General features: G+C 37.2%; 1 protein-coding gene across 4 annotated transcripts in view; it reads right to left on the reverse strand.

Annotated features, from left to right (window-relative positions):
* Positions 1–25,537, reverse strand: part of vti1a (vesicle transport through interaction with t-SNAREs 1A) — a 158,610-nt gene that overhangs the window by 39,816 nt on the left and 93,257 nt on the right. For 2 of the 4 annotated variants that reach the window (XM_015383135.1, XM_015383137.1), the window contains 2 exons: positions 17,675–17,745; positions 12,621–12,693 (listed from right to left, as the gene is read on the reverse strand). In XM_015383135.1, the coding sequence (XP_015238621.1) occupies positions 12,628–12,693; positions 17,675–17,745 (137 nt within the window). In that variant the 3' untranslated portion in view covers positions 12,621–12,627. The remainder of the gene's footprint in view (positions 1–12,620; positions 12,694–17,674; positions 17,746–25,537) is intronic. The other 2 variants (XM_015383133.1, XM_015383134.1) reach the window with 1 other exon arrangement.

Raw genomic sequence — 25,537 nt, forward strand, 5'->3', positions numbered from 1 at the left:
ATTTTCAAGGGAGTTTTAGCTTTCACATTTTTATATTTTCTACCGAACAGACTACTTGTATAATGGTACAATATATACACTATTATGCTGAAAGTATTTTTCTCACTGAAGTAAAGCATTGCATTTTATGGTCCAATAAGTTCCTTGGCCACAGGCGTATAAAAACCTGCACCTAGGAAGGCAGACTGCTTTTAGAAACATTTGTGAAAGAACGACTCGTTCTGTGGAACTGTGTCAGGGTGCCACCTGTGCAATAGGCGCAGGTGGGAAATCTCCTAACTACTAAGCGTTGAACAGTCAAGTGAAAGATTGTAAATCACAACAACTCAGCCAAAAAAGTGGCATTGCACATAAAATCCAGGAAGCTTGAAACTTCATGTGACCTTCAAAATTATTCAAGAAAAGTGCAGAAGGATTAATCAAATGAGTTTCCAGGGTCAAGCAGCTACATCCAGTCCTTGCATCACCATGAACAACGCAAAGCAAAAACAGAGGGAATAAAAGCAAAGAATTGGGCAAAATGGAATAAGTACCATACATACAAAGCTTTGTAAATAAATAAGAAGTAAAAACAATAAATGTTTTTTATTTTTTATAAATCAACAATAAATAAGGCTAAACTATATAGTGCAAAAATATGGAGTGTGGCAAATGAACTCACAGGAAAAAAAAGGTGGCTGCTACTTTTTTGGGAGGGATGTAATTGAATTTATCATATTAAACCAAAGGAGAATAGTAATAACTGCCAGTTTCAGAAAAACAAATTTGAAAAGTACCATGAGGTTATAAAAAGAAAATATTTCAAATTAATTAATAAGTAATATAATACGGTGATAAAGCAAATGTAGGTCATGTGAAAAAAAAATAAGAAAGTAGAGTAAACCCCCTGCTAAATAATAAGTACTGAGATGAAAATGGGGGCTTTTGATATCCTTTATCAAAGGAGGATTTAAATCATTAGCCTTGAAGTGGACAGAGAGCTAATCAAGAATATAAGGTTTATAAAAGTTATTCTGAGGCTGGATGGATGGATTGTGGAGTGCCCCAGGGCACGTGTTTGGAAGCTCCTTTGTTTTCCAATTTTTCCAGTGATTTGCAACTGGTGTTAAATCATGCAACCATTGTTATATATGCAGATGACACCACATTAATGGATCTGCAAAACAGCATTTCAACTGAATACAATGGGATGGATCCAACAATATAGTTATTAAAACTGAAAAAACTAAATGCATGGCAGCCAGTTCAAAACATTTCCTACAATTACACTTATTTAGAACAAGCAAATTGGTTAGTGGTAATAGTGGATTCTGAACTATCATGGACCAGTCAAATTAAATATGAACTGCAGAAAATAGAAATGAGGATGGGTACTATTAAACACTGCAGAAGGTGTATTCTAAAGTGGTTGATCAAGCAACTAGTTCAGTTAATTGAATGTTCTTGTTTAGATTATCCATGTTACTTGGTCACAATTGAAACAAATTAACAACATTTTTACAAATTGCTCAAAATAAGGTTGCATGAATTAAATTTGCCTCACATTGTGCTTTCATGGTTTGTTTTGTGTGTGTGTTTTTTTGTTTGCACTTATCTGGGCATCAGAGTCAGGACCATTTTTTCTGATTTGATCAACAAATGAAGGACTGTAAGGTAAAGGGAGGACATTTTGCTGGTACTCACAAGCTATTTCCCAGACAGCTAGGTTTATGGCAAAGGTGTGAATTTGGTTGAGCTTAGGGTTAAGGTTAGGTATGCACTGGTAATGGTTAAGTTTAGGGGTATTGCCCGGTTTAGGGCATAGGAAGAGTTGGAATGACTGAAAATCAATGAAGGTCAATGAGAGTGAACACATGGACCTTGATAACTACAGTCAGATTAGAATGTGTGTAGTTTGGGGGGAGGGGGTAGTTTCCTACTGCAACATCACTGCATTTCAGGGCAATATCGACAAGAAAAGGGATGATAAGCTTGTTGTGAAAGAACCTGTTTTATACCTCAACCTGGCTGAACATGTTTTGGATGGATTACAGCAGAGAATGCGACCCAGGCCTTCCCGTCCAAAAAGTGTTTGACCACACAAATGAATTTCTAGTACAATGGTCAAACATTTCAAATGAAAACTCTCCTAAACCTTGTGAAAAGCATTCCCACAGAAGTTCAGCTGTTATAGCTGCAAACCCAGTGGGCTAGAAAGGGTTGTCAATCAAGTTCATACACTACGTAAATAGACTAGGTCACATTTTGGCAGTGAAGCTTTGAATGGATGTAAAATGTGCTCATTTCTAAGCACTTGCTATTTTAAATGGGCTTTATGTCTCCTCTCTAGATACATCGACCTAAGTATTTGCAGCATCACAACAAAAAATATGTATATCATCCTTGTAAATTAGCCAAGTAATACTATAGCAAAACTATGTAAAACAGAGCAGCTCAATTTTCCTTATTTACACAAATGGGCTTTGATTGATCCAGAGGTATTTCACAACATTCTTGGAAGCTGTGGCAAAAGCATACCCTGAAGTATCCATGATGGCATGCTGGGAGGAAAAATGAGTCAAAGAACAGACATGGTGATAGGCTCTAATTGCTTCAAAATGTCCTGGAGAAGACCCCCTATTACCTATTTAAATCAGCTGATAATGGGAGGCTAGGAGGAGGAAATCGAGGGGGGTGTGGGGGGGTATGCAGAGGGTGAAAGCTATCCTCTGCGCTGCTGTCGCCTCATTATTTTCTGTCTTGACGGACGCTTGTGCTCAACCCCCGGATGAATGGCCCTGTGCTGAATAAGTTATCGCCAGACAGACAAAGGGAAGGGTATGCTCAACAAACAACACAGCACTACTGCAAAAGCACAAATCTCTTCTTCCTCTCCTTCACAGTAACCCCCCACCCCCCTCGCTATACCTGCTATCTTCCCCCTCTTTCCCTCTAGACGAAAAGCTGGGCCTGCCACTGACTGAGAGCTCACCTGTAATTTCTACAGAAGCTCACAGTAGGAGGGGAATAACATAAGGGATATAATAAAACAAAAGGCAGGAAGGAAACCAGCATCTATGTTTGCTGAGAAGATATACACTTCCATTCCTCCATTTTGTTTTATCTTTCCCCTTTGTTTGTGCAGCACCTCAGTAATAACAGGGACCTCCTTTGGACAGCATCTGAAGATGTCTGAGAGGATGCTTTTTGTTCTCAAGACAAGGCCCACAGCATGATCATCCAGAATGTTTTGGTTTCATCTGATGTTTATTTTGCTTTTTTTCTGTTCTGTGGACTGTCAGAGATGGCATATCAAATCAGGATCATTCCTATACAACGCTCCCATGGGCGGTGTGTGTCAAGAGGATTCCCTATACCTGCTAAACAACAGCTGGGAAATAACTACCACTAGAAACAGCCCACCTCTCTTAATTATTATGGGGACGATGTGCTCCACATCTGCCAATTCCTCACCCTTCCCATCACTCAAAAGTAAGAGGTGGAACTTTTGGACAGGAAAGCCTCTTTCCCTTCTGACGGGGAAATCAGAGAGTGCCGTGGCCCGACAGGCGCTTGACGGCAGATCAAAAAGGGCGGGTACCGTTGGAGTGACACCTGGAGCCACTTCAAGGGATGAGAGCGCCACTGATCTCCAGTCATCTCGTCAGAACGACAGTCTGTCAGGGTTAAAGGAGCTGAGAGAAAATACAGAAGCTCCATCAGTTTGGATGGCGTGAGTGAGGTCCAACAAATCATCACCGCCATATTGGAGTTGAGATGACCCCTAAGCATTAGGAACATATTCCAAAAGTTTATGCTTGCCTTGCTTAAAATCTAAATGCCAGTTGTGTTAAAAGCGGTAAAGCAAATATTTTGCACTGAATTTAAAGGCTTGTTGTCCATTTTAAATTCTGGCGATTTTGGAGAATAACTTTTTTCACAAACTTAACCTTGGAAAAAAGGATGCCAACTATAAACATAACGGGCAAAAAGAGATGAATAGGTAAAACGGGGGTTTTGGGAGTCAGTGAAGCATTTCAATCCTCCGCAGACTAATGCATGCCTTATATAAAACAACAACACATCTTTGTCCTTGTCAACAACCCCTTACTCTACAGCTCAAGCTTGTGTTTTTTCCTTCTCTCTCTGCGAAAAAAACGTCCCATCAGCACTCCCTAATGGGCGAGGTGTAGAAAAAGAGGAAAAGACAGCGATGGAGCAGGAAGGAGAGTGAGAAAGAGATACTGTAAGCAGCAGTGCTTGCTCGACTCTGGTGCAGTGAGTAATGAGAATAGAGGCGCACCCTGTCTTTGTCCCGACAGCAGCCTGTGGCCACAGATACAGTGGAATAATAAAAAAGTATTGTATATCTGAAGACAGCACACTTATCTGGCATTTTAAACCTATGCAGTATTAACTGAGTTGCTTTTTCATCTGATGCCTTTAGGATAAGGCTGCATGTTGTAGGAGCTCATAGCATGATCTAAATATGAATAAATCTCCTCTCCTAGAAAACTTTGTCCTATAACTTTGGTAAACCACAAAACAGGCCAAAAATTACAGACAACTGCAATTTTCTCAGTTTTTCTGAAGAGGTTTCAACACAGCCAGGACCTGTCAATGCTATTAGCTCACACTAGAGGACCAGAACTGGCTCCGTTTGGTTAACTGAGAATTTACACAGGCACTTTGGTAAAGTATGGGCATGGGTTTTGTCTGAGAGAATTTGAATGTCATTAGAAAAAATCTATTAACTCTCCCACAAAGTGGAGTTTCTCAGAACATTTAAAAATTCTGTTAGACCTATAAGTAAAGGACTTTATAAGTAAAGCAGGCCACACAGAACACAACATATCACCTCAAATTAACCTCTGTCAGACTGCACTGATAAGTTGTCAAATGATCTACTGTTTATTGGCCTATGCTAACTGGGAGTGAACAAAGGTTTTACTCTGCCCATGTCCTTACAGAAATAAATATTATTCTTAACCAAAGAAACAGTTTCAGTCTTTGGAACCTTTGACTGCTGCTATGCCTTCCTATGGTATTAATAGACTTTAGTTATAAAAATTGCTTTGAACCTGTAGCTTCTTTGTCAATGACTTACTGTTTTTCCATCCACATGCATTAGTAGATGAGAACTGTCACGTCAACAGTCTTCCCCATTGATGTGTAGATTTTGGCTTCAAAAATCGATCTTAAACTTTTTTTTGTGATAATTTCTTAGCATTTGAATTTTAGGTCATAAGCTGTAGACAAACGCAGGTAGAAATCTAAGCTTGGTTTAATGCTGATGTGTCTGTGAGGTCCGCGCAGCGAAATTACATAATACTGGGCTTCCAAGCCCCTACGGGTAGTTGCCCATGGTCCAAGGAGGTGCTAGGATAATTTGCAAGTACGCCAACAGATCTGCACGAAAAACATGGCGAGCAAGTAGCAGCTACTGCTGACGAAGCATCGCAAAAGTAGACATCTAGAATCATCCCGTGATTTAGTCCATAAATATCACCACAATCAGAGCGGGGAGAAAAAAATCAAGAAAAGAAATTAACGTGGTTCTCAAACGGCATGAAGAGGGTTTGATACAGTTGTAAACGGCTGTCTACGCGCAAACTGTTTATGGTGTAACTCATTCCATTAATCAGCTTTTTTGGGATTTTAATTGTTCAAATTATGTCTTTGAGATGCTATTTAAACCTTGCTGTTTGTTCTTTGCATTTTCATGTGAAATCCTTTTTGTTTTAAATCAAGACTAAAAACACATTTGTTTAGGATTGCCTTCGACTTTTCTAGTTAAACAGTTCAACTAAAACATATTTTCTTTAGTCCAACTGTTTTTAATATTCTTTTTTGTTTCTGCATTTTTTATTTTATTTTATTTTTTCCTTCTTGCTTTGATTCTGTTTTATCTTTCTGTATTTTAATCATGTAAAGCACTTTGCATTGTCTTTGTACTGAATTGTGCTATACAAATAAATTTGCCTTGCCTTACATTTTTGTAACAAGACTATAGGCTTACACTTACTTAAAATGTTTTCATAATTAACACTGGATAAATATCACATTTAACTGAGATATATCTCTTAGAAAATAGAAGAGATTATTGATTAATTCTTTCTTTAATGGCCTGCCATCCCCTTTCCCTGGTTGATGACAACAGTATTTCCATTTTATTTTTCTAGTAAGTTTCTAAACTCCTCACAGCTTTCAACCAACGAAATCCAAAGCACATTCACATGTGGTTTTTCAATGAAGTCCGTATATATTTTGATTAAAATACCCCTTAGAAACTTAAAGCATTTAACAAGTCAGCTCACAAAATGTTACTTGTTTCTCTTAGAATATCAGACCACAGCTGCGTTTGCCTTGATATTCAATATAAAGTTTATCTAAACAGTGCCAAGGGGGCATGCAAGCTTCAAACATTGGTACTGTGCTCCATTGCCAAAATAAAAGAAGAGTGGACATTAAGAACTCAAACAAAAACAGACTGTTCCCCTAGGTGGGAACAGAAAAGAGCAGAGGTGTGACGGACTCTGGGGTATAAAACCTAAAGTGGGTAAAAGCATGGAACGGTTTGTGCGTGCAGTCTAAAGGATGCCAGGATGAACAAATTGCAAAGCAAAGCGAACATGTTCAAATGTAGTACATGAAATTATTGTGGCAGCAACACAGACAGAAGATCAGAGAGAAGGAGATCCACTGGGAATGATCTGCTACACTTGGGACAAAAAACATGGCTGCCATGATGTGTTCAGGTGTAATGCAAAGTAAAATAAAATGCAAAATAGGCCAAACGAGTCTTACATAAAAGAACCTGAATACCATAATGCTTCAAAACAATATTGTTTCATATTTTTTGTATGTGCAAACATTAGAAGATCATTTCAAATTGATGTAAATGATCTCATCCTTTTAAACGCAGTCACCTTTTGTGTGACTGCGGCTCAATGTGTAGAGTTACTGTCATGCAATAGTTGTAAGTGTAACGGGCTTGAGGGCAAAGCACTTACCAACTGCTCTTCCTGTTCATCAGTGCGTAAATATGAGCATGTTTGTGCATGCCAATAAGTGGCCATAATGTAAAGTGCTCAGTATGATGCAAATAACTTTATATAAATACACTCCTTTTACAATGTACCATTTATTATTTCAAGATTTTGTTCTAGATGTGAAACTAAGACTTGGGCTCGAACTGAGGCACCAAAAAAACAGTGAATAAAGGCAAGAAACTTGCTCCTTCCTTAAGATGTGTACTTTTGGAACAGTTATCTGATTAATCCGAATTTATATTGTTTCTATTTAAGATGTCTGTCATTATTATAGGTCCAAAGCAATAATATTCAGTAAAAATCCATCATGCTGTACCGTGAAATGTTTATTATGACGACCAAGGGTTTAATTAAATAGTGGTGTAGCACCTGGTTTCCTAATTGTGGAATTCCTTTAACTTCGCAAAGAGACAAAAACTCATACAGGTCTTAAAAATTAAAACACCTCTTTTCTGATTTATTCAAACTTAATCTTACTTAAACTAATTTACGAGATTTATGTTAAAGATAAACACACATTTGTATTTTTAGGAGATAAACCTTACTAATATCAAAATAATGTCTAGCAGTTCATATTTAATAATTTTTTAAAATACTCTTAAAAAGATAATGCTAATGTTTTAAATTAGGATAAAAGAGCACAAAACTTCATTAGTAAAAAAAAAGAAATCCAGTCTTATAGGCCCACTAGGTGGTGTGCATCTGATGAAATGATGTTATTGTCTTGACCAGAGGCAAAAGACATAAGACAACTTGGATTTGAAAAAAATGACTTGACTTCTCTTTCATCTCTGACTAATTAAGATGTTTTTAAAACTAAGTATTGTGATTTAATTAAAAGTAATTTCTCTTTAGAATTTTACTTTCTGATCCATGTTTATTTTCGTTTAGTTAAAGATTTCCATAAATTAGGAACATGGATTTACTAAATAAAATCAATTTAGAGATAAAAAAGGTACACTAAAGGAAGCTTAAGAAAGGAAGTTCTCAGTAGGGAAGACATGCAGCACTTTTACTCTGTAAGCTACTGCATTATCCGCACTGTCCTATGGGCTGATCTCTTCATCAGTGCTCTGAATAAGTACAAGTCCTCCTCCTCCTCCTCCTCAGGCTGAAGCTCTGTCCATCCTGCCTGCCCGTCGCTACCGCCAATCCCAGCCATGAATATGGAGCTGTTCTGTGGCTGTGAGCTTGCTTATGTTTTCTGTCTGATATCTAGACCCCATTCCCATTTCAAAGGAAAGTCCACCCGGGGCCTTGACTTTTTGATCTGCCTGGCGACTGAGTCGACCACCTGCATGTGGGATCAGCTGCTAGAGAGAGTAGACAACCCCTCAGCTTCAAAATATACATCCTCTCCCCCCTCATCCTCCTTTCACTGCTTCATTGCCCTTCACAGTAACCCCCCTTCCTCCGTGAAGTAGCAAGGAGCCCCAGTGGTCCTACCTGGGTGTGGATCAGCATCCCACTCCCAAATGTTCTGACCATAGGTGGTTGAAATGCTTGAGGTGATCAGTAAATCACCTGGAAAGATTTTGCTGTTGTCAGAAAATCATCTTGTATTTATGAAAACCTCTGTGTCAACATGTCACAGAAACAACAGAAGGCTTAGACAGATCTATGGCCTTTTTAATCAGGAGCAGACAGCAATGTAAGGGTTCTTCTCAACGGAAACAGAAAATCTCTCTCTCTCTTCAACTTTCTGAACCACTCTAGTGTCTCATTTTGTATAAAGATAAGTAATGACAACAACTTTATCAAACAACAACAACCCTAAAGTATCTATGTTCTAAAGCCCAATTTACACTACCCTCTGAAAACCGTTCCGTGCCGAGTTCGGACCGAGCTTGAATCAGTCAAACGTGCCGAGCTCAGTTCCTTATTACTGTTTACACATCAAGCTAGCAGAGTTCCTCGCCTCCTAGTGACGATCTCTGGTACTACAAATCCCTAAAAGAAATCAAGGAAATTAACATGGCATCACCCGTAACATTCAGGAAGTTTGGTCATAATTGTGATATTTCGTTGGTTGTGGAGAGACAGGCAAAGAAGTCAGCCTTTGGTGAATTTACTTGAAAGAGTCGGCTTTTGGGAAGTGGATGCGACAAACGATAGTCTAATCAGGGCTTACAGATACAGCAAACGACAAGCATTGTGGTTCATCACACTGCTAAGCAGAACCATCACTGGAACTCGTATGGCAAGGTTGGAAAGCTAGTATTTTTATGAATGTCTGATATTTCATGATTACGGAGGCTGACTGTAATGAAATAACGCGGTCTGCTCATGGGCTCTTCCTTATCCGAGAACCGAGCCAGAACTGAACCGGGCCAAGCTCTACTGTTGAACTAATGCCAGTTTAGCGTGGTTCAGTTGTTTCTGGCACGGTCTGGTTCAGATTTGTGTCCCATTTCCACTCAACACTAATCTTGGTTACTGTGCTCGGACCGATCTCGGCACGGTTTAAAAAAAGAAGTGTAAATGAGGCTTAAGTCTCAATTATAAAACAAAATGTCGGGGGGTATAAGTATGTTTTGCACGCTGGTCAAATGACAGTTCTATAGAAAATTGACAATTTCTCAAATTTTACTCATAGATATGTACCAAAAAAAGTATAAACCCTCATTTTTTTTTTTTTTTCAAATTTACAATTGTGCATGTTTTTGCTTTGTTTCACATCAAATATAAACTATAAAAAGCACAATGAAGTTTGTTGTTGTAATATTTGCTTCTATCTCTTTGAGCCCCAGTCGGCCTCGGCAGATAGCTGCTCATCCTGAGCCTGGTTCTGCTGGAGGATTCCTCCTGTTAAAAGGTAGTTTTCCTCTCCACTATAAGCATGCTTACTGTGAGGGATTGCCTTCGAGTCAATGAGTCAATGCAATCAGCTGGGTTACCTTAGAAAACTTCTAACCAATCTGACTGTATGATCTGGTTGAAGTGTCTCTGTAAAGTATCTTGAGATGACATCTGTTATGAATTTGCGCCACATAAACTAAATTGAATTGAATTAATGTGTGAGTGAGCCTTCCCCTGAATCCCACCCTTGTCCAGTTACATTATTTTGAACATTTGCAACTTTTTTTTTTGTCACTTTAAAGGATGCACATGAAAAAATATTGTCAGGAAGATTTTGGTAGGAAAGCTGGTTTGTAATTAAGGTCATTCGGAGTCTTTGTGGAAGATGGTAGGAGTAAACTCAAGAACTGACAATAGAAAGCAAATTCAAATCCAAACAACACTACTACAAATTTCTGCTATGTCTTATGGATGTGCAAAATTACACAACCAGGAAACATGAAATGTCTTTTTTTTCCTGCATATTTCCAGACATATTCTCTCCGACATATTGGTCCATTTTTAGAAGACATTTACAGCATATCTGTAATACCAAAGAAGAAAGGTTAAAGATTTATCAAGATCTAATTTTTTATACAATCACAAAAACCTTGCATTTTGCTGAGAAGTTTGGGAGGAGCAGAGAACATATATTTGTGGCGCTTGTTCCAAGCTTTTTTCACAACCAATTAACAGAACCAAATCCAGTGTTTTATACCAATTACCCTCAGTGACAGAGATGATTTTCTCAGTTTGAAAGTTGCAACATTTTATTTTCGAACAAAACAACAGCTTTTTAGGATGAACATGCGTCTGGATGTTCCTTACAATAAGTGATATTCACAGAGTCTTAAAGTTAATTGGCTTTCTTGAACCAAGGCAGCCGGCTTAATGAGTGAATAATTATTTCTCAGCAGGGGTGACAGTCACAGGACCTAAAGAACATTTTGAGAAGCTGCGCTAGTTGTACTGTGTTAAATCAGCAATAGAAAGAGACATCTTTTATATCCCTAGGAACCACATCTACACTTAAGTCTGGCCTTGATGATGGAAAAGAAAAAATACTGACCTTTTACAAGAAGTTAACACTACTGGATCTTATGTTTACCTTTTCCATTCAGTTTAATGCAGAAGAGAGTAATTGTTTAATGCTCTTGAAGAGGTTTTTGAGTATCAAAAGCTACAATTCCTGAGCCTACCTCTAGTTTGTTATACTGCGAGCTTACCTATTTACATAAATCTTTCATAAACCACTTTTTTTGCCTTTGCAATTTATGAGGAATGACAAACCAAGTGACATCAAAAACATATATACAAGTAATCAAAAACTGGGAGCAGATCCGTCAGTGAGGAGAAGAAACCATTCAAGCACTTTGGACATAATTTGTCCTCTTAGTTCTGCCTCTCTGGTTTTGAATGACCCTACATTTAAAACAAGAACTCTTCCTTTCATGCAAACAGTGATAAAATGCGAAAGAAAAGGCAGGGAGTCGTTGAAGAGGTTTGCAGTCAGGGCCTCAGTCTAGAGAGCCCTCATAAATCCTGATTTCAGCAGGGCACTAACCAGAGGAGCTGAGGCACATCAAGCGGAGGAGGGGGGGTGGCAGCCTGCCTCTTAAAATGCTACGTCTTATTAAGTCTTCCCATTAGGTGACAGCTGAACTTTAACATTAATATGATAATATTGAAATAAGAGTGTGTTATTTACTTCAGCTCCAGAGGGGTGGAGGCGAAAGAGAATGAGGAGGAAGGAATGATGAATGATTTCAGGACAGCTTTGGATGACAAATCAGGCAAGCTGACCCCCCCACCCCCCATCGCTTCCCTCTTCACATAATCAGACTTGACAAAATGGAGACATATGCAGAAATATTGGTTACAGTCGGCGTCACAGCCCCTCTCAGGCCTGTCCCTCCCTACTTTGTGTCGGTCGCCCCGTGAGCCGCCCGGCAAATTGTCTATGGCTACTGAAGCATCCATTTCAATTGGCACTTCCTTCCTGCCCTGGGATTTTACATTTAGTCGGTGTCATTTACATATTACTCTTAATCAAAATCCACATCGGGCAAGGAGGAGAGAGAATGAAAAAAACAACAGAGAGCGAGAAAGAAAACTGTGGTGTCACGGTTCAGAGCTAAGCACACCAGCACTTTATGAAATGGAGATGTGACAAGATATTAACTGTGTTCCTGTGTGTCTCCATGCGTGTTTGCAAAAGGAAGGGTGTGCACAAGATAACGCAAGGCCGATTGATATGTCTGCATCTGAATGCATGGAGTTGTGCCGTTGGTTGGGGGCTGCTTTGTGCATGAAGCACAGAGTAAAAAAAACAAAGAGTGGAAGTTGGATTTGAGAAAAACAAAGAAAAAGGAGAAAAGACGCCAACCATGCAATTGTCTCTAGCATTTTTTTTTTAGCAGGAACGTTTACTGGGTTGCTCTTATTACAGTCAATGCACAAGTTCATACTAGTAATGTAGTGATATTCCACCCAAATGCCTGTATTTGTCACTGTAGTTCACCCACAAATACAACAACTTGAACTGTCTGAATGACTTTAGAGAGGAAAAATAGAAGAAAAAAAAAAACAATGATGAAAAAAAGAAAGGAAAGAAAGAAATAGTGTTGATTGACTGTGATTCATTAAAGTGCTATAAAATGCTTAACTATGATAATAAGTAAACGTTTTTTCTTTTTTTCCCCACTGTTACAGCACAATACAGAGAAAAAGGTGCAGAAACAGTGTCCCTACCTTCGTCTTACCTTCTCAGCATGCCGGTGAGGATGCGAGAACTCTTGCCCAGATTGGCGTCCGTTTCTCTCAGCTGTGAAGACAGAGCCGACGCAAGAAGGTTTAGTTTCTGTCTAGAACAAAAAGCTCATTGCTTCACAGCAAAAATCAACAAACTTCAGGGGCGATTAATTACCTACGATGCCTTCCTTCTTTCTTTATTTTATTTAAAAAAAAAAAAAGCTACAAAACAAATTATCAGGACTCTTAATTTCTTTTCAGGGCTAAATGTAATGTCAGGATGTTAACCATTAAAAAATTCAAGTTATGAAGCTAATAAGGGTTTTTTTTCCCCCACAAATTTTTCAATTGCTATCTATTGACAGACTGAGGGAGGACACAGTGTTAAATATGAGTGTGTTAAGAAGTCTGTCTTTAATTAACCATTGAAATAGAAGAAAGACATGGTGGTGCAGGAGGGCTGTTAGGAGTTATTGTATATGTTCATGCTCCAAACTCATTCATATTTACTTTTGATTTTATGTTTGTTTGGCCTATTGACTTTGTTGATGTACTCATACATGAATATATATGACATGCTATCCCTGTGAACATTGTTTTGTTTCCTTTGTGATGTATTATTGTTGCTTGTCTATTCAGTGGATGTGATTCCTGGATGGTAGGGGAAAGGGGTTATTTTATTGATTTTATTTACTTTATTCCCACTTTTTTTTTCATTGCTTACTATAATTTCTTACTATTTTGTTCCTATTTCTTTAACGCCTTGACATCACTGGGTGGGGAGGGTGGAAATGAGGATAGGGGCTGGGGAGTGTAGACATGGGTGGGGAGCAAGGGTGTTCTATTATTGATGACACAAATTTGTATACACTTTACAAAATTTTGACTACTTGTGGCTGGTGTACTTGTTCCTCCTCTAATGTACAAAATGTGAAAAACAATAAAAAATTTATCACAAAAAAAAGGAGTTATTGTATATTACTCTAAAAAGGAATTATAATATAATAATCATTGTAGGACTGTTAACAGTTTTAAACAACGTCTGGGATGACCATTGTTAATTTCAGAGGAATGCATTACAACCTGGAAAAACCGAAATAATAATTCACTTCCTCTAAATTATGACACCAAGGTCAGTTTTCTATTACTTTAATAAATCTAGTATTCATTTATTTAAAGTAAAGAAAGAACCTTTCTATAAGAACAATGATTAATCATATTAATTATTTAGAAATGCTTTTATAATGAAAAAAAAAAACAATCGTCCATCAAAAGATTACAGAGCTAAAGTTTCCAAGTTTGTCATTTCTTTGCCTTTACACAACTATAGACAAAACCAGAAACTGAGCAAACACTCAGATCCAATTTATTCTAAACAGTAAAAGCTTGACTGTGTGTAAAAACCATCATGCCCTTTCTTTCAATTTTCAAAAGCTAGAAATTGTTACCAATGGGAGTCGTTTCAAAATGAAATCTTCTCTGGCTTTAATCATGTAGTCAACAGCAGTCACTCAAACGCCCTTCTGCTCATCTTGCTGCAGAGCAAACATCCGAATAGTGTTGGGGAAAAAAAGAATAAGAGGCACCTTTACTTTTGACATACATAACAAGCATAAGGTGTCCTTGAAGCTACCCTTGAAATAATGATAATGGCTATTCAGCCCTAATTGCCTTGGATATTTCTCTGTATTTTCTCCCTTTTCTTTCTCTCTGCCTTTTTTCTCCCTCAGGGGTCACAGGAATGTTTTCATTCCACCCTATTATCAGATTTAGGGACTTCAACAGTAAAATGATTTGGCAGAGATGTTGCCAACATGGTGTGAAAGAAAAAAATACGCTGACACGGCACTGAGTGAGCTGCCACTAACATCTACCTGTAGTCGCATTTCCAGAGGATGATGGGGGAGAATGGGGAATACTCATTGCTAAGACTTTTTCTCTACTGAGCAGGGAGTCATTCATCTCCATCTTTCTGCAGGATAATAACTCAAATGAATTCCCTCTCAAACAGTATGTTTCCATTAGTTTTTTGCATTTTGTTTTTTTACCCACAATTTTACATCTTCTTCCATTTACTCCCTTTTTCAGACCATGATTCCAGCAGTGTGCTTGATGCTGTTTTTCTGTTTTCTATTCCACTCTGATATTCATGCACTCTTCCCTCCCTTCCTTCACTGCTACTTTCTTTATCTTCTTCCATCTTTCCTTCTTCCCCTCTGGCAGCCTGGGCTGATGCGGTGCAGGTTGCCAGAGCCAAGGATACATGTGATGCAGGGTAGGAGGTGGGGGACCTTGGGTTTGGGCCCTCTGGCAAAGACAACAAGTCCAGCAGTTTGCCTGATGTCTGCTTCTACCCATAGATGTGTCCCCCTGACACCTTACACTTTCTCCCAAAATACACCCCCACCCATTCCATATTCCTTCCTTCTTAACCTGAAATGGAAACCAGCTAAAATGAGTGTCTAAAATTAACTGCAATTGCCTGTATATGGAGAAAATGAAACAGAGCCATTTGGTCCATTTAGTTTTTCCCCCAAATAGTACATCCAACCAGTTTGAGCTTGTTGGATGATACAGAGAAAATGCAGCAATAAAAAAAAAAAAAAAAAACAAGACAATGCATTAAAGCAGTAAAACTAGCTTCTTGATCTTTAGCATTGGAAAAGAGTGGGTGCTTACAGGTTTTTCACATTTTAGTTGGTTAAACTTAGAACTTTTAAGCATTAATTGAATTAGGAAAAAGTCCAACAAGCCTTTACAACAATAAGAAAAATAAAAATCTAATGTTTTTAAAAAGGAAGACGTTGAATTATTCTTATTTTATTAGAAATAATAAAATAGCAGTTGGATATTTAAAAAACCTTATAAAAAAAAAGTGCCAAATTAATTAAATTCTATTCTTGTTTTAAATTTCAACAGGTCTGAGGAAATCTTTCCTGATGCTCAATAACAATACGCTTTATCCATTCCAAGACTTCAAAAAAGGTTTTGATGTGTGTTTGAAATAACTGCCTTATGAAAGTTTTACCTGGCTGCTGTTGATTTAACTTTAAAATGCAAGATAACCAATGGCAGGAAAACAGATGCCCTGCATGATGCTTACGCCACCGTGCTTCAAAGCTGGATAACTATTTCTTCAAGTATGTATTCCAAGATATGTCTTAATTGTCCTTGGATTGTAGGGATGTTAGGTTTTATGGTTTAGTTTAGATACAAGTTAATTTGTAGTACATATTCTATATTATGATAAAGTGCATGAAATGATGACACTATGTTTTTAGCTGTACACTGTGCCTTTAAAAACATTTTGATTATATTTTTATACAAAAAGTTAAAGGTTATTCTTCTTGCTAAGTAATGTATACTATTGTATATGTAAAGCGTGTGCAAACAAACCATTAAAATGAACTTTATACTTTTCCATACCATTAAGGACTCATGAGATTGTGGGTCATTTCTTTGACTTATTGGGTCACATCAAATTTAAACACATAAAAATCAGATGTTTTCCTTTTCAACTGAATCCAACTGAAAAAGGAATGAATGGTGTCTTAAATTAAACAGGTTGTGTATGTGGACATTTGTCCTGTGTCTACCACAGACCAGAGATGCAAAAACCCTATTGATTGAATTCTTACCTTTTTATTCTCCTTTCCTAGGTTGTGTTTGTTTGGTCAGGGGGTTTATACTTTGAAATGATCTGTCTTGGTTTTCATTTATACAGAAAAAAATAACTAAAACACATAAAAAAAACTGGGATTGGAATCGATAAAACTGTTGAACATTAGAACGATGGAATTAGAAGCCATCATTATGCCATACAAAATAACAAGCAAAACTATTTGAAATGAGTCTACCTATTCTGATAAAAAAATTACAGATATGCAAAAGCTTATGGATATAAACCATAAGTTAATACTTAGAAAGCGGAGACTAATGTTGCAGAACATATAAAAGAAAGTTTTCCCATGTCTTCATTCATTTTGTAGCACTGATTCTGCTATAAACTATTATGCTGATTATACTTTTCTTGTGCAAATGAAACGTCTAATGGTGAAAGATTTAGTGTACTTCTATTTGCAGTTTCAAAGCAACAATAGTATAAGTTTGTTCTTGTGTTTTTGTATAATTTTTTTGTATAACCCAAAGGTTAATTCATGCGGTTTATATTCCAGCTATTTAATGCAAAAAAGGTAGTGCTAAGTCTTACAATCCTTTTCTCTTTCCATATTGTTTTTTCTTCTTACTTAACTTTTGCTCTTACACTTCCTTTAAAGAAGCATGTGCATGTGTGAATTTGTGTACCAGTGGTGCGGAGAGTTTAAGGAAAAGAGACTCATGGGAAGAGGGGAGCAGCAGAGTAAGAGAGAGTAAAAGAAAGAGAGCAGGTACTCTCAGTAGACTCTATGGAGTGTTTTGAAAGGAGATGTTTGATTTTCTTTGAAATCGTCTGTGCAAGGCCCGCTGCCATGTTATGATCTTTAAGCATTCTGCGTTTAGTGGGCCAACAGGGCCGGGCCCCCTTTCTGTGTTTGGTCTTTTCTGTCTTTGCCCACCTGTGTGTTTGGCGGGCTGCATGTTAGGAGAGGGCACAGCTAAGGATTAGGGGGATTCTCTGAGGAAAAGTAAGATGGAGAGAATGAACATGCATCTATAAAAAGTAAAAGAGGACTGGAGAGAAAGGAAAATGGCATGTGGAAGAATTTCCAAAGAAATAAAAAAAAAAAAAAATAATTCAAAGAAAAATAAAGCAGGCAGCCTGATCACAATTTAAAAGACGTTGCAGGATGTGTGAAGTCTTTCAAGACTAAAAATATCTGTAGGACTGGGAGACGGTGATGTCCATAAATAGGTACCTAACTTATTTTGTCAGTCCAATTCTGCTGACTCAGTAGGGAAACACAGGAATACACAAAAGTTTACGTTTACTTGACAAACCCAAAAAGAAGGCAGTATATGACAGCGATGCTAACGAGCTGTCACAGCTTACGGTTTCACATGCACTTGTTAGAAGAGAGGACCTAGTTCGAGCAGGTGGCAGGTGGGTTACGTACCCTTTCTCTCGCTCTCTGAATCTTCTCACGATCAGTATGAAGGTTGGAAAGAATCTCTTGTCCCACTTGTTCTGTAACAAAATGAACCAAATCAAATCAATAAAGCACAGAGAATGACAAAACTGTATTTTCAGCTATGTCCAAAAAAACACTCAGAATTTTTGATGTGACAATATGTAGTATTAATGACGAGTGGAGAATATAGAGCAAAAAATGTTGTTTACACAGTTAAAGTGGAGATTTCATCATATTATAAAGCCTTGAAAGTATGATAAACAACCTGCTTTCTGTTGTTTTTCAAAGGAGTCAAGTAAATGCAAAAAGCACTTCTATGAGAACTCTGGGTACTGTCTTTTTGCATAGGGTTGCGCCATAAAAAAATAGAAAAAGTCACAGCTGTTATGGAAAAAAGTTCGGTCAGACCTTCATGCACATCAGAGTTACAATGCAAGGCAGACAAGGAGCAGAAATCACAACTACTTAAATGCAAACAGGAGTTTTAATATGCATAATAATAATTTCTATCACAACCCATCACTCATCAATGTTGAATTAAAGGCAGATGGGATTAGCCTCAGCTGAGCCCCCTGGAACTTTTACACCTTTTGCCACATTTCAGGCATCAAAGATAAATATATTCTATTTTTTTGTGAAGAATCAAAACAGAATCACAAAATGGAAAGAAATATCTGTGATATTTAAAACTTTTTTTTAGAAATAAAATGCAGAAGAGTGCGGTGTGCAAAATTAATCGGCCCCTTTACTGTAAGTGCAGAAAAATCTCCGGAAGTTGTTGGCCTAAATGACTGATGATAAGTAGAATCCACCTGTGTTTAATCAAGTGCACCTGCTCTGTGATCATCTCAGATCTTTACCATATGAATTCTAATTTTTTTATCATTACTTGAACCTTTGGTGGTCGTTGTTTGATATACTGATGACTTGGTTTTATTTTTTCCAACATATTCTTCCTCTCCTGCATTTTTCTGCCACATGCTTGGTTGCCTTGCCCCTTATTTCTTTTTTTTTATTATTATTTTTAGCTTTTTCACATTTACTTAGTTTGTACAACTATTGTAAACCTTATGTAAAAAAACACTGCAAAAAAATACATTTATATGACAGTTTTTAGGAATAGGTACAGTGGAGAACTTGGGAATACCTTACAGGGAAATACTGTATTGAGGGCCAACAAAAATACACCAGTTTAATTGATAAATATATAGAAACATTTGGTTTAAAGTTTATCTTAGAAGAGAAAAACACTGCATCTAACAAAAAAGGGGGAAAACAAAGACGCAAAAACATTCTAATTCCATGTGTGTCAGACAAAAAACGGTTCTTCCCAAATACAGAACAACCAAACCAAAGCTGAGCGGCATTGTGTATACAATTCAATGCAACTCGGACTCCTGCATTAGACAAACCAAACAACACCAAAAACTCGTGGCGCAGCCCAGGAGAGAACAGTAGCTCTGGAAACGATTCAGCTGTAAATCTGCGCCATAGGAACAAAGCAGGCACCTTTGACGAACCAATTGTTTCGTTGTTGGACAGAGATGAATCTTGTTAAATTAGAAAAGTCATCACTAAGCAGAGGAGGCGGTTTGTGGTTTCAGCTCCCAAGCATCTACGACCCTGTCCTGGAACTCATTCCTAACAGGTCACACAAGCAGTCTCACTTTGATTCAACAGGCTGAACACAAAGCTCATCATAACAAAAGGCTAAAAAAACCCAGGAATACGTTCAGCTCTGATTTGCATCTCACTTGAAATGTGCTTAGCAGGATGGGCCCTTTAAGTTCCTTAAAAATAATCAGTGCTCCAACTACAGATTACTCTTTTACAAGCTGTAAAAATTTACAAAGAGACTCGAATATTTCCTTTAAACATCTTCTGAAAAACTAAGCAAAAGTCAGGTTGCCTCCAATTTAAGCCTGTTTTGTGGTTGCCACGACCCAGATGACTGAGAATTTGCACAGGAAGTTTCTCTTAGCTTTATCCTTTTTTTTCTACACATATTCTAGCAATCATCATCCCATCTTTTAGTTATGTACTTATATGCTTGGAATTAACCATCAATTAGGCTGAGTTCTTTCAGTTGTTAGATGTATGAATGAACCATTAAGTATTCCTGCAATTGCAAAGAAAATGAATTTCAAAAGTATTCCATTCTGCATTTATTGCCTTTGGAAGGATATATGTAAACATATCAGTCTATGTTCCCTAGCATGACGCTTCACAAGTTCTCCCTGGTTCTTTTGTGGTCAGTAGTATTTTTCTGCCCCTTATATTTGCACACAAAAAAAATGAAAGTAAAAGCTTAAAAAAAGAAAAAAAAAAACATAAGTCACCCCCTTCCAGAAGAACTAAAAAATAATAAGGAAACCATTGATGTAACAAAACTCCTCTACATTACTGGTTAGAAATGAGGGAGACAGAGAATGAATCAGGAAAACGTTTGGGGGGAAAGTGATGAATCTTTGCATGGATCAAAGGCAAGCTTTCAAGCGTACCAAACAAATCCAGAATAAACAACACAGTTGCTGACTGTATTACACTACACAGGTGCCGCACACCAAAGGGCCCACGTGCTGAGCGCCTGTTTGGGGGTAAGGTGGGGGCTGCAAAAATGGGCTACATCTGGCAGCTAAACAAGAGAAAAGAGAGCGAGGGAGATGATGATGATGATGATGGAGAGACAGAGAAAGGGGACGAAAGAGAAGAAGAGAAAGCACTGTCACATGAACAATATTCATCCCTCCTTCTTCCTATTCTTTGTACAAACCTTACACTGTAACTGAATCTCTCCGCCTTCATTAATTTCTAATCTGAAGTGAGACAGATTGAAGGATACCCAGATTAAACAGTGCAGTCAGACAGTTACATGTGACAAATAGGGCAGATTAAAAGACTGAGTGCAGGTATTAATAACCATAGAAATAGAACCCCTCCCCCGTACTGATTGGAAAAGAAGAAGGGATAAACAGAATGTGAGTCGAAGCGGAAACCTCCTGTTAAAGAGACAAATAACCACATCTATCCATCTCTGTCAGTGGCGTAGGTTTTCCTTTTAATAAATGAGTGTGACAAGCACTGCAGAAGTGGAGTTTTTTCCTTTTAAACAAGTGCATTATTGGAAAGGTTTGCAGACTGTAAAAAGATGGATGAGGTTGTAGGTGAACCAAAGCAGCTTACATTCAATAAAAAGAAAGAATTTTTTTTTAACTTGAGGCTTCATGATGTTCATGTGGAACAAAGAGCAAGATGTATTAATTTTAGTGACAATGACGTGTTTCCATTTTGTCAACTGGAGTAAATCTGCAATAAGAAGTTTCAATAGGGACTTAAGTATCATCTTTCTATCTACCACTGACTTTTATCTACACTTCAAAGGGTTGAATCTAAAATTATTATTAGTATTTCAGGCTCCAGACTGTGTGGAACCAGCTTGGGAATGGCCATTTTCTTTTCAGGCACAACTGTGCACCAATGCACACAGCAAGGTCCATTAAGACAAGAATGATGTTTTTGGGGTTGAAATATTATAATTCAAAGTGTAACTCAAGGTGACCCTCACAACGCTTCAGTAAAAAATGCTTTAAAGGCTTTTAAAAGTAAGTTTAACCATAAAGAAAAACAAAAACATGTAAAGTCTTAGTGTAGATAATACATTTGCGAGGAATATGCCAATATTTTATTAATGTCTTGAACTTAGTTGGTAATATTTAATTAGAAAATCATTAAAGAAGCTTAAAAAATGCAGCTTTTGGTAGATAAAAAAAAAACCCTAAAACAAAACATTAACAGACAATTGAGGGACGATGTCTTGGCTGACTTTTAAAGCTCAGGTTAGCATTTCCACAACTTTAAATCAGTGCTAAAGGTATTTTTAACCATTTCAAGGAACATGAACTGCATATGATTCTGGGTTCACATCTAAGTCAAAGCCACACTGCAGACGAATGCGATCAATTCAGATCTCATCAACTATTTGAGCCACTTTCATAAGAGGTACTAAACTGAATACATATTCAATAGTTTTCACAGTTACTGCAATAGAGACAGACTTTAACATAATTTCCAGAGCCCCTGATATACATCCATAGAGATGACAACAGCTTTACTGACTGCTCGGCAAATGGTTGTTAATAGTTGTGCAATTTGTTTTACCTTCGTTTTTTGTTAATGATGTTGTCAAGATATTGTCAGTCCCCATTGTTCAATAGTCAGCACGAGGACACCGGCATCCACTATTACACTGTCCACGGTTTCAGTTTTTTTCAACAAATCTTTATTGAACACATCTTGTGACAGTCACATTCATCATTACTTCCATAAACTGAACACCGCTGTGTGAGGTTAGCATTCTCCTCCTGCGTGTGCAGGAAGCTTTGGAACCCTGATTTGTTCAGAACGAAGTCCAATAGTGATCACATGTGGATAATAGTGTGAATGACGATGCGTACAAAAACATTACTGAGCATCAAGATCTGCAGCAAGACCAATATTGTGGTTGAAGCAAAACAAAGTGGAGTAAGCACTAAACTAAAAATATTAAAACTAGGAAGTCATTACACTATTTAAAAAAAAAAATTAGAATTGCATCTGTACTTTTTTTTGCCATTTGGATGATCTTCACAGATTGAGACCAGCACAACAAGCAGCTTGATCTTAAGTGGACCGAACACTGATTACAGATTCTTCAGATAAACAGTTTAGGAATCATGAAACCTACATATTGTTATGATAAAACAAAAAGGATGAGTAGTTTTCTTTAAAAACAGCAAGAATTTCATATCATATCTGCATCCTATCCTATTATTGCACACATTTTAAACTTGTGAGCTGTTTATATCCTCAGATTAAATAAGTAATGTGACGCCACTCTAGTTTTCAAACTTTGCGATCAGATGACCTGTTTTTAAAGTGCATGGTTTTGTATATCAGTTTTATTTTTCTATTTCTAAGCCTCTCATATGGTCAATGGTCATTATGACGCACTCATAAGCATTGAAGCATATAGACATAAGCAATGTCTAAGACAGAAAGTCTTATTTTTCCCACTGTAACTTTATAATCACCACCAAATATCAGACATATGAAGACAAGTGACCTATAAAACCAGATATTCATGACCAAAAAAGAAATCTCACATATTCATATTGGAAAAATAGCATAATTAAAAGAAATGCATAATTTATAACAGTGAATACAACAAAAAGAAAAACAAAATGAAAAACATACAGTTGAAAAAAAATAATTCAGCAAGGGGAAATAATTTACTGTTAATGTACCTGACTTGTTGCTCATTAGCGTATAACACATTCCTGGCCTGTTTAAGCAGCTATTAACAATTTAAATAACCCTGGCCCGCAGGCCTTGCTCTGACTCCTGTTAAAGATTCCCCCAAAGGTCCATTTAACAAGCCCATTATTCCATTACATTACATTTACATCAGCTCTACAGCAGCTTCATTAAACTACTTCATCTAATGTAAAAGCTGTTTTTTTTTTCTTTTAGAAATGCCAAATGCAATGGAAATCAGTGTATTTGGACCTGTAACATTTTAAAGGGCAAGAAAAAACATCCCAACGTTCTTGATACCAGACTTATAAGTTGCTTTAATTTTAAGTAAACTGTTCCTCTTAAATCTAACTTAGATGTCTCCCTACAAATGCTTTTCGTAATGAAAAACATGGAGATAAATGAGAAGATAAAGAATCAGCAAAATCAAAATCTACACTCTGAATAGATTTAATTTAATTTAAATGCAATATATTATATGAATCACTCCAGAGTTAAATATCCCTCCTCAAACTAAAATAAACCCATCTTGATTATCCAAAGACTCTCAAGGTAAATATTCTGCAAACTAATAATAAAAAGGTCAACTATTGGATGCTAGCAGTTTGGCCATCAGAGTGGAATCTGAGATGAGCTAATTGGATTATACAGCAGAGAGATGATCAAAAGTCACAAACTGATCAAGGTTTCAATTGCAAAAAATATAATAATTAATATAGACAATACAGAGGAAAAAAAAAACATATAAAATATCAGAAAAAAAAGTTTTTTGAGAAATTAATTTGCCAGTCTGCAGTAGAAGATGAGATTCTATAGCATGACCTTAAAATTTTCATGACTTTATACCTAAAAAAAACTTTTGGTTTTGAAATATAGCTGCAACTAATGATTATTTTACTATTTTTTGTTTTATCGATTTATAATTGGATAGCAAAAGGATCCTTAAGGAAGATTTTTTATTGACTTAAACCAAGTAAAATAAAACCTTTTTACTTCAGGAGTTCTGCGTAAAGCATATTAATGGACAATTTATGTATTTCTTTTGCAATTTTGGTATCATTACTGCTCTAAGTGGGTTACTCTGTGAGCTAAAGGAATATATGTCAGAGTGTCTACATTCCAATTAATGATTAATTGATTACTAAATTAGTTGACTATTATTTCAATTAACGACAAATTATGATTAATCTGATTGCTTCAGCCCTATTTTTAAACAATCTGCAAATAAAATTGGGAAAAATGTCAACAATGATGACAAAAATGCACATTCAATTATTGCAAATTCTATCTTTGTTATATCCTTTATTATTGCCAAGGTTTTTAAATGTCTTTAAATATCGGGAACAATATTTTTTTTTTCCATGGTCCGGGCTGGTATGGAGACTCATCAGTTTGGAACTGGATTTGTGTTTATTCAGGTTTTATTTTATAGAAATGTCTTGGAATCAAAAATATTGTATTCCTAAGCTTTTGGATATGCTACATAAATTAGCTAAAAATTAGATCCTGGAAATAGGAATTTAATGGGAATATGTTTTTGTCATTTACAGGTGAAGACAACTATGGAAAACTACAATATTTCTCAAAAAGAAACCGTACAAACTTAGAGAGTTTCCCCGAGTCACGGTCACATAATTGGAGGTATAATCTGTTCTGCCCGTCTCCTTCTGGAGGGAGCAGTTTGTGTCCCCATAGCCAGCAGGGTACAAATCCTGACAGCGCTGTTCTCTGAGGCTCAGCAGAGCTCTTTTTCATTAAGCTGTTGAGACCACTTTGTGAGGGTTACCACACAGACTTCTATCTCAACACAAGCCACACATTGCCAACAAACGGGGAATGAAATCCCGATGGATGTTTGAGGGGACGTAAGGAGAAGTCTGATAAATGTTAGACCATATATTTCCCCTCTTTCAAACTCACTGCAAGCCCTACAAAAAAAAAAAGAAAAAAACAAAAAAATCCACTGTGCAGCAGCAAACTTGTATGCCTGTGACTCCCAGGTGAGAAAAGTTACCTGTCTTTGTATACTTTCAGAAAGGATTCTTTTTAAGGACTTCTCGAGTCTGCAACTGCATGGTGACACACTTTCATCACCCCATCAAAGTTTTACCCACAGAGGAACGTATTTGTACTGCTGAGCCCACAGGCCATGAGGCTAGCACATCCGCAGTTTGAGATAGCTCACACTAAGGGAACACTAAGCATTATGTCACAAAGGGGCGAAGAAGATCTGGAGACTCAGTTGCTGTTACAGACAGTTTATGATAATGAAAAGCACTATTGCATGGCTAAAAAGAAAACTCAAGAAGATTCTTTAAAAGGCAAATTATTCCGTAAGATATTCTTACTCTATTTTAACAGCCTCTCTTGCAGCGTGATCAACCTTTATGTAGCAACCTTAACAAATGGGCAAGGCGAAAGATTTAGCACTTAGAATGACCAAGACTAAGAAATATTCTGTGTAGATTAAAGCAAGCCCATTACAGGCTATCCTAACTTAGCCCTGTATCAGCCCTTCCCCTCGCATACATTTGAGTCGTGGTGGGCAGTCAGGGT

This window comes from Cyprinodon variegatus, unplaced genomic scaffold (genome assembly GCF_000732505.1).
Source record: "Cyprinodon variegatus isolate N-32 unplaced genomic scaffold, C_variegatus-1.0 Scaffold276, whole genome shotgun sequence".
Lineage (NCBI taxonomy): Eukaryota > Metazoa > Chordata > Actinopteri > Cyprinodontiformes > Cyprinodontidae > Cyprinodon > Cyprinodon variegatus.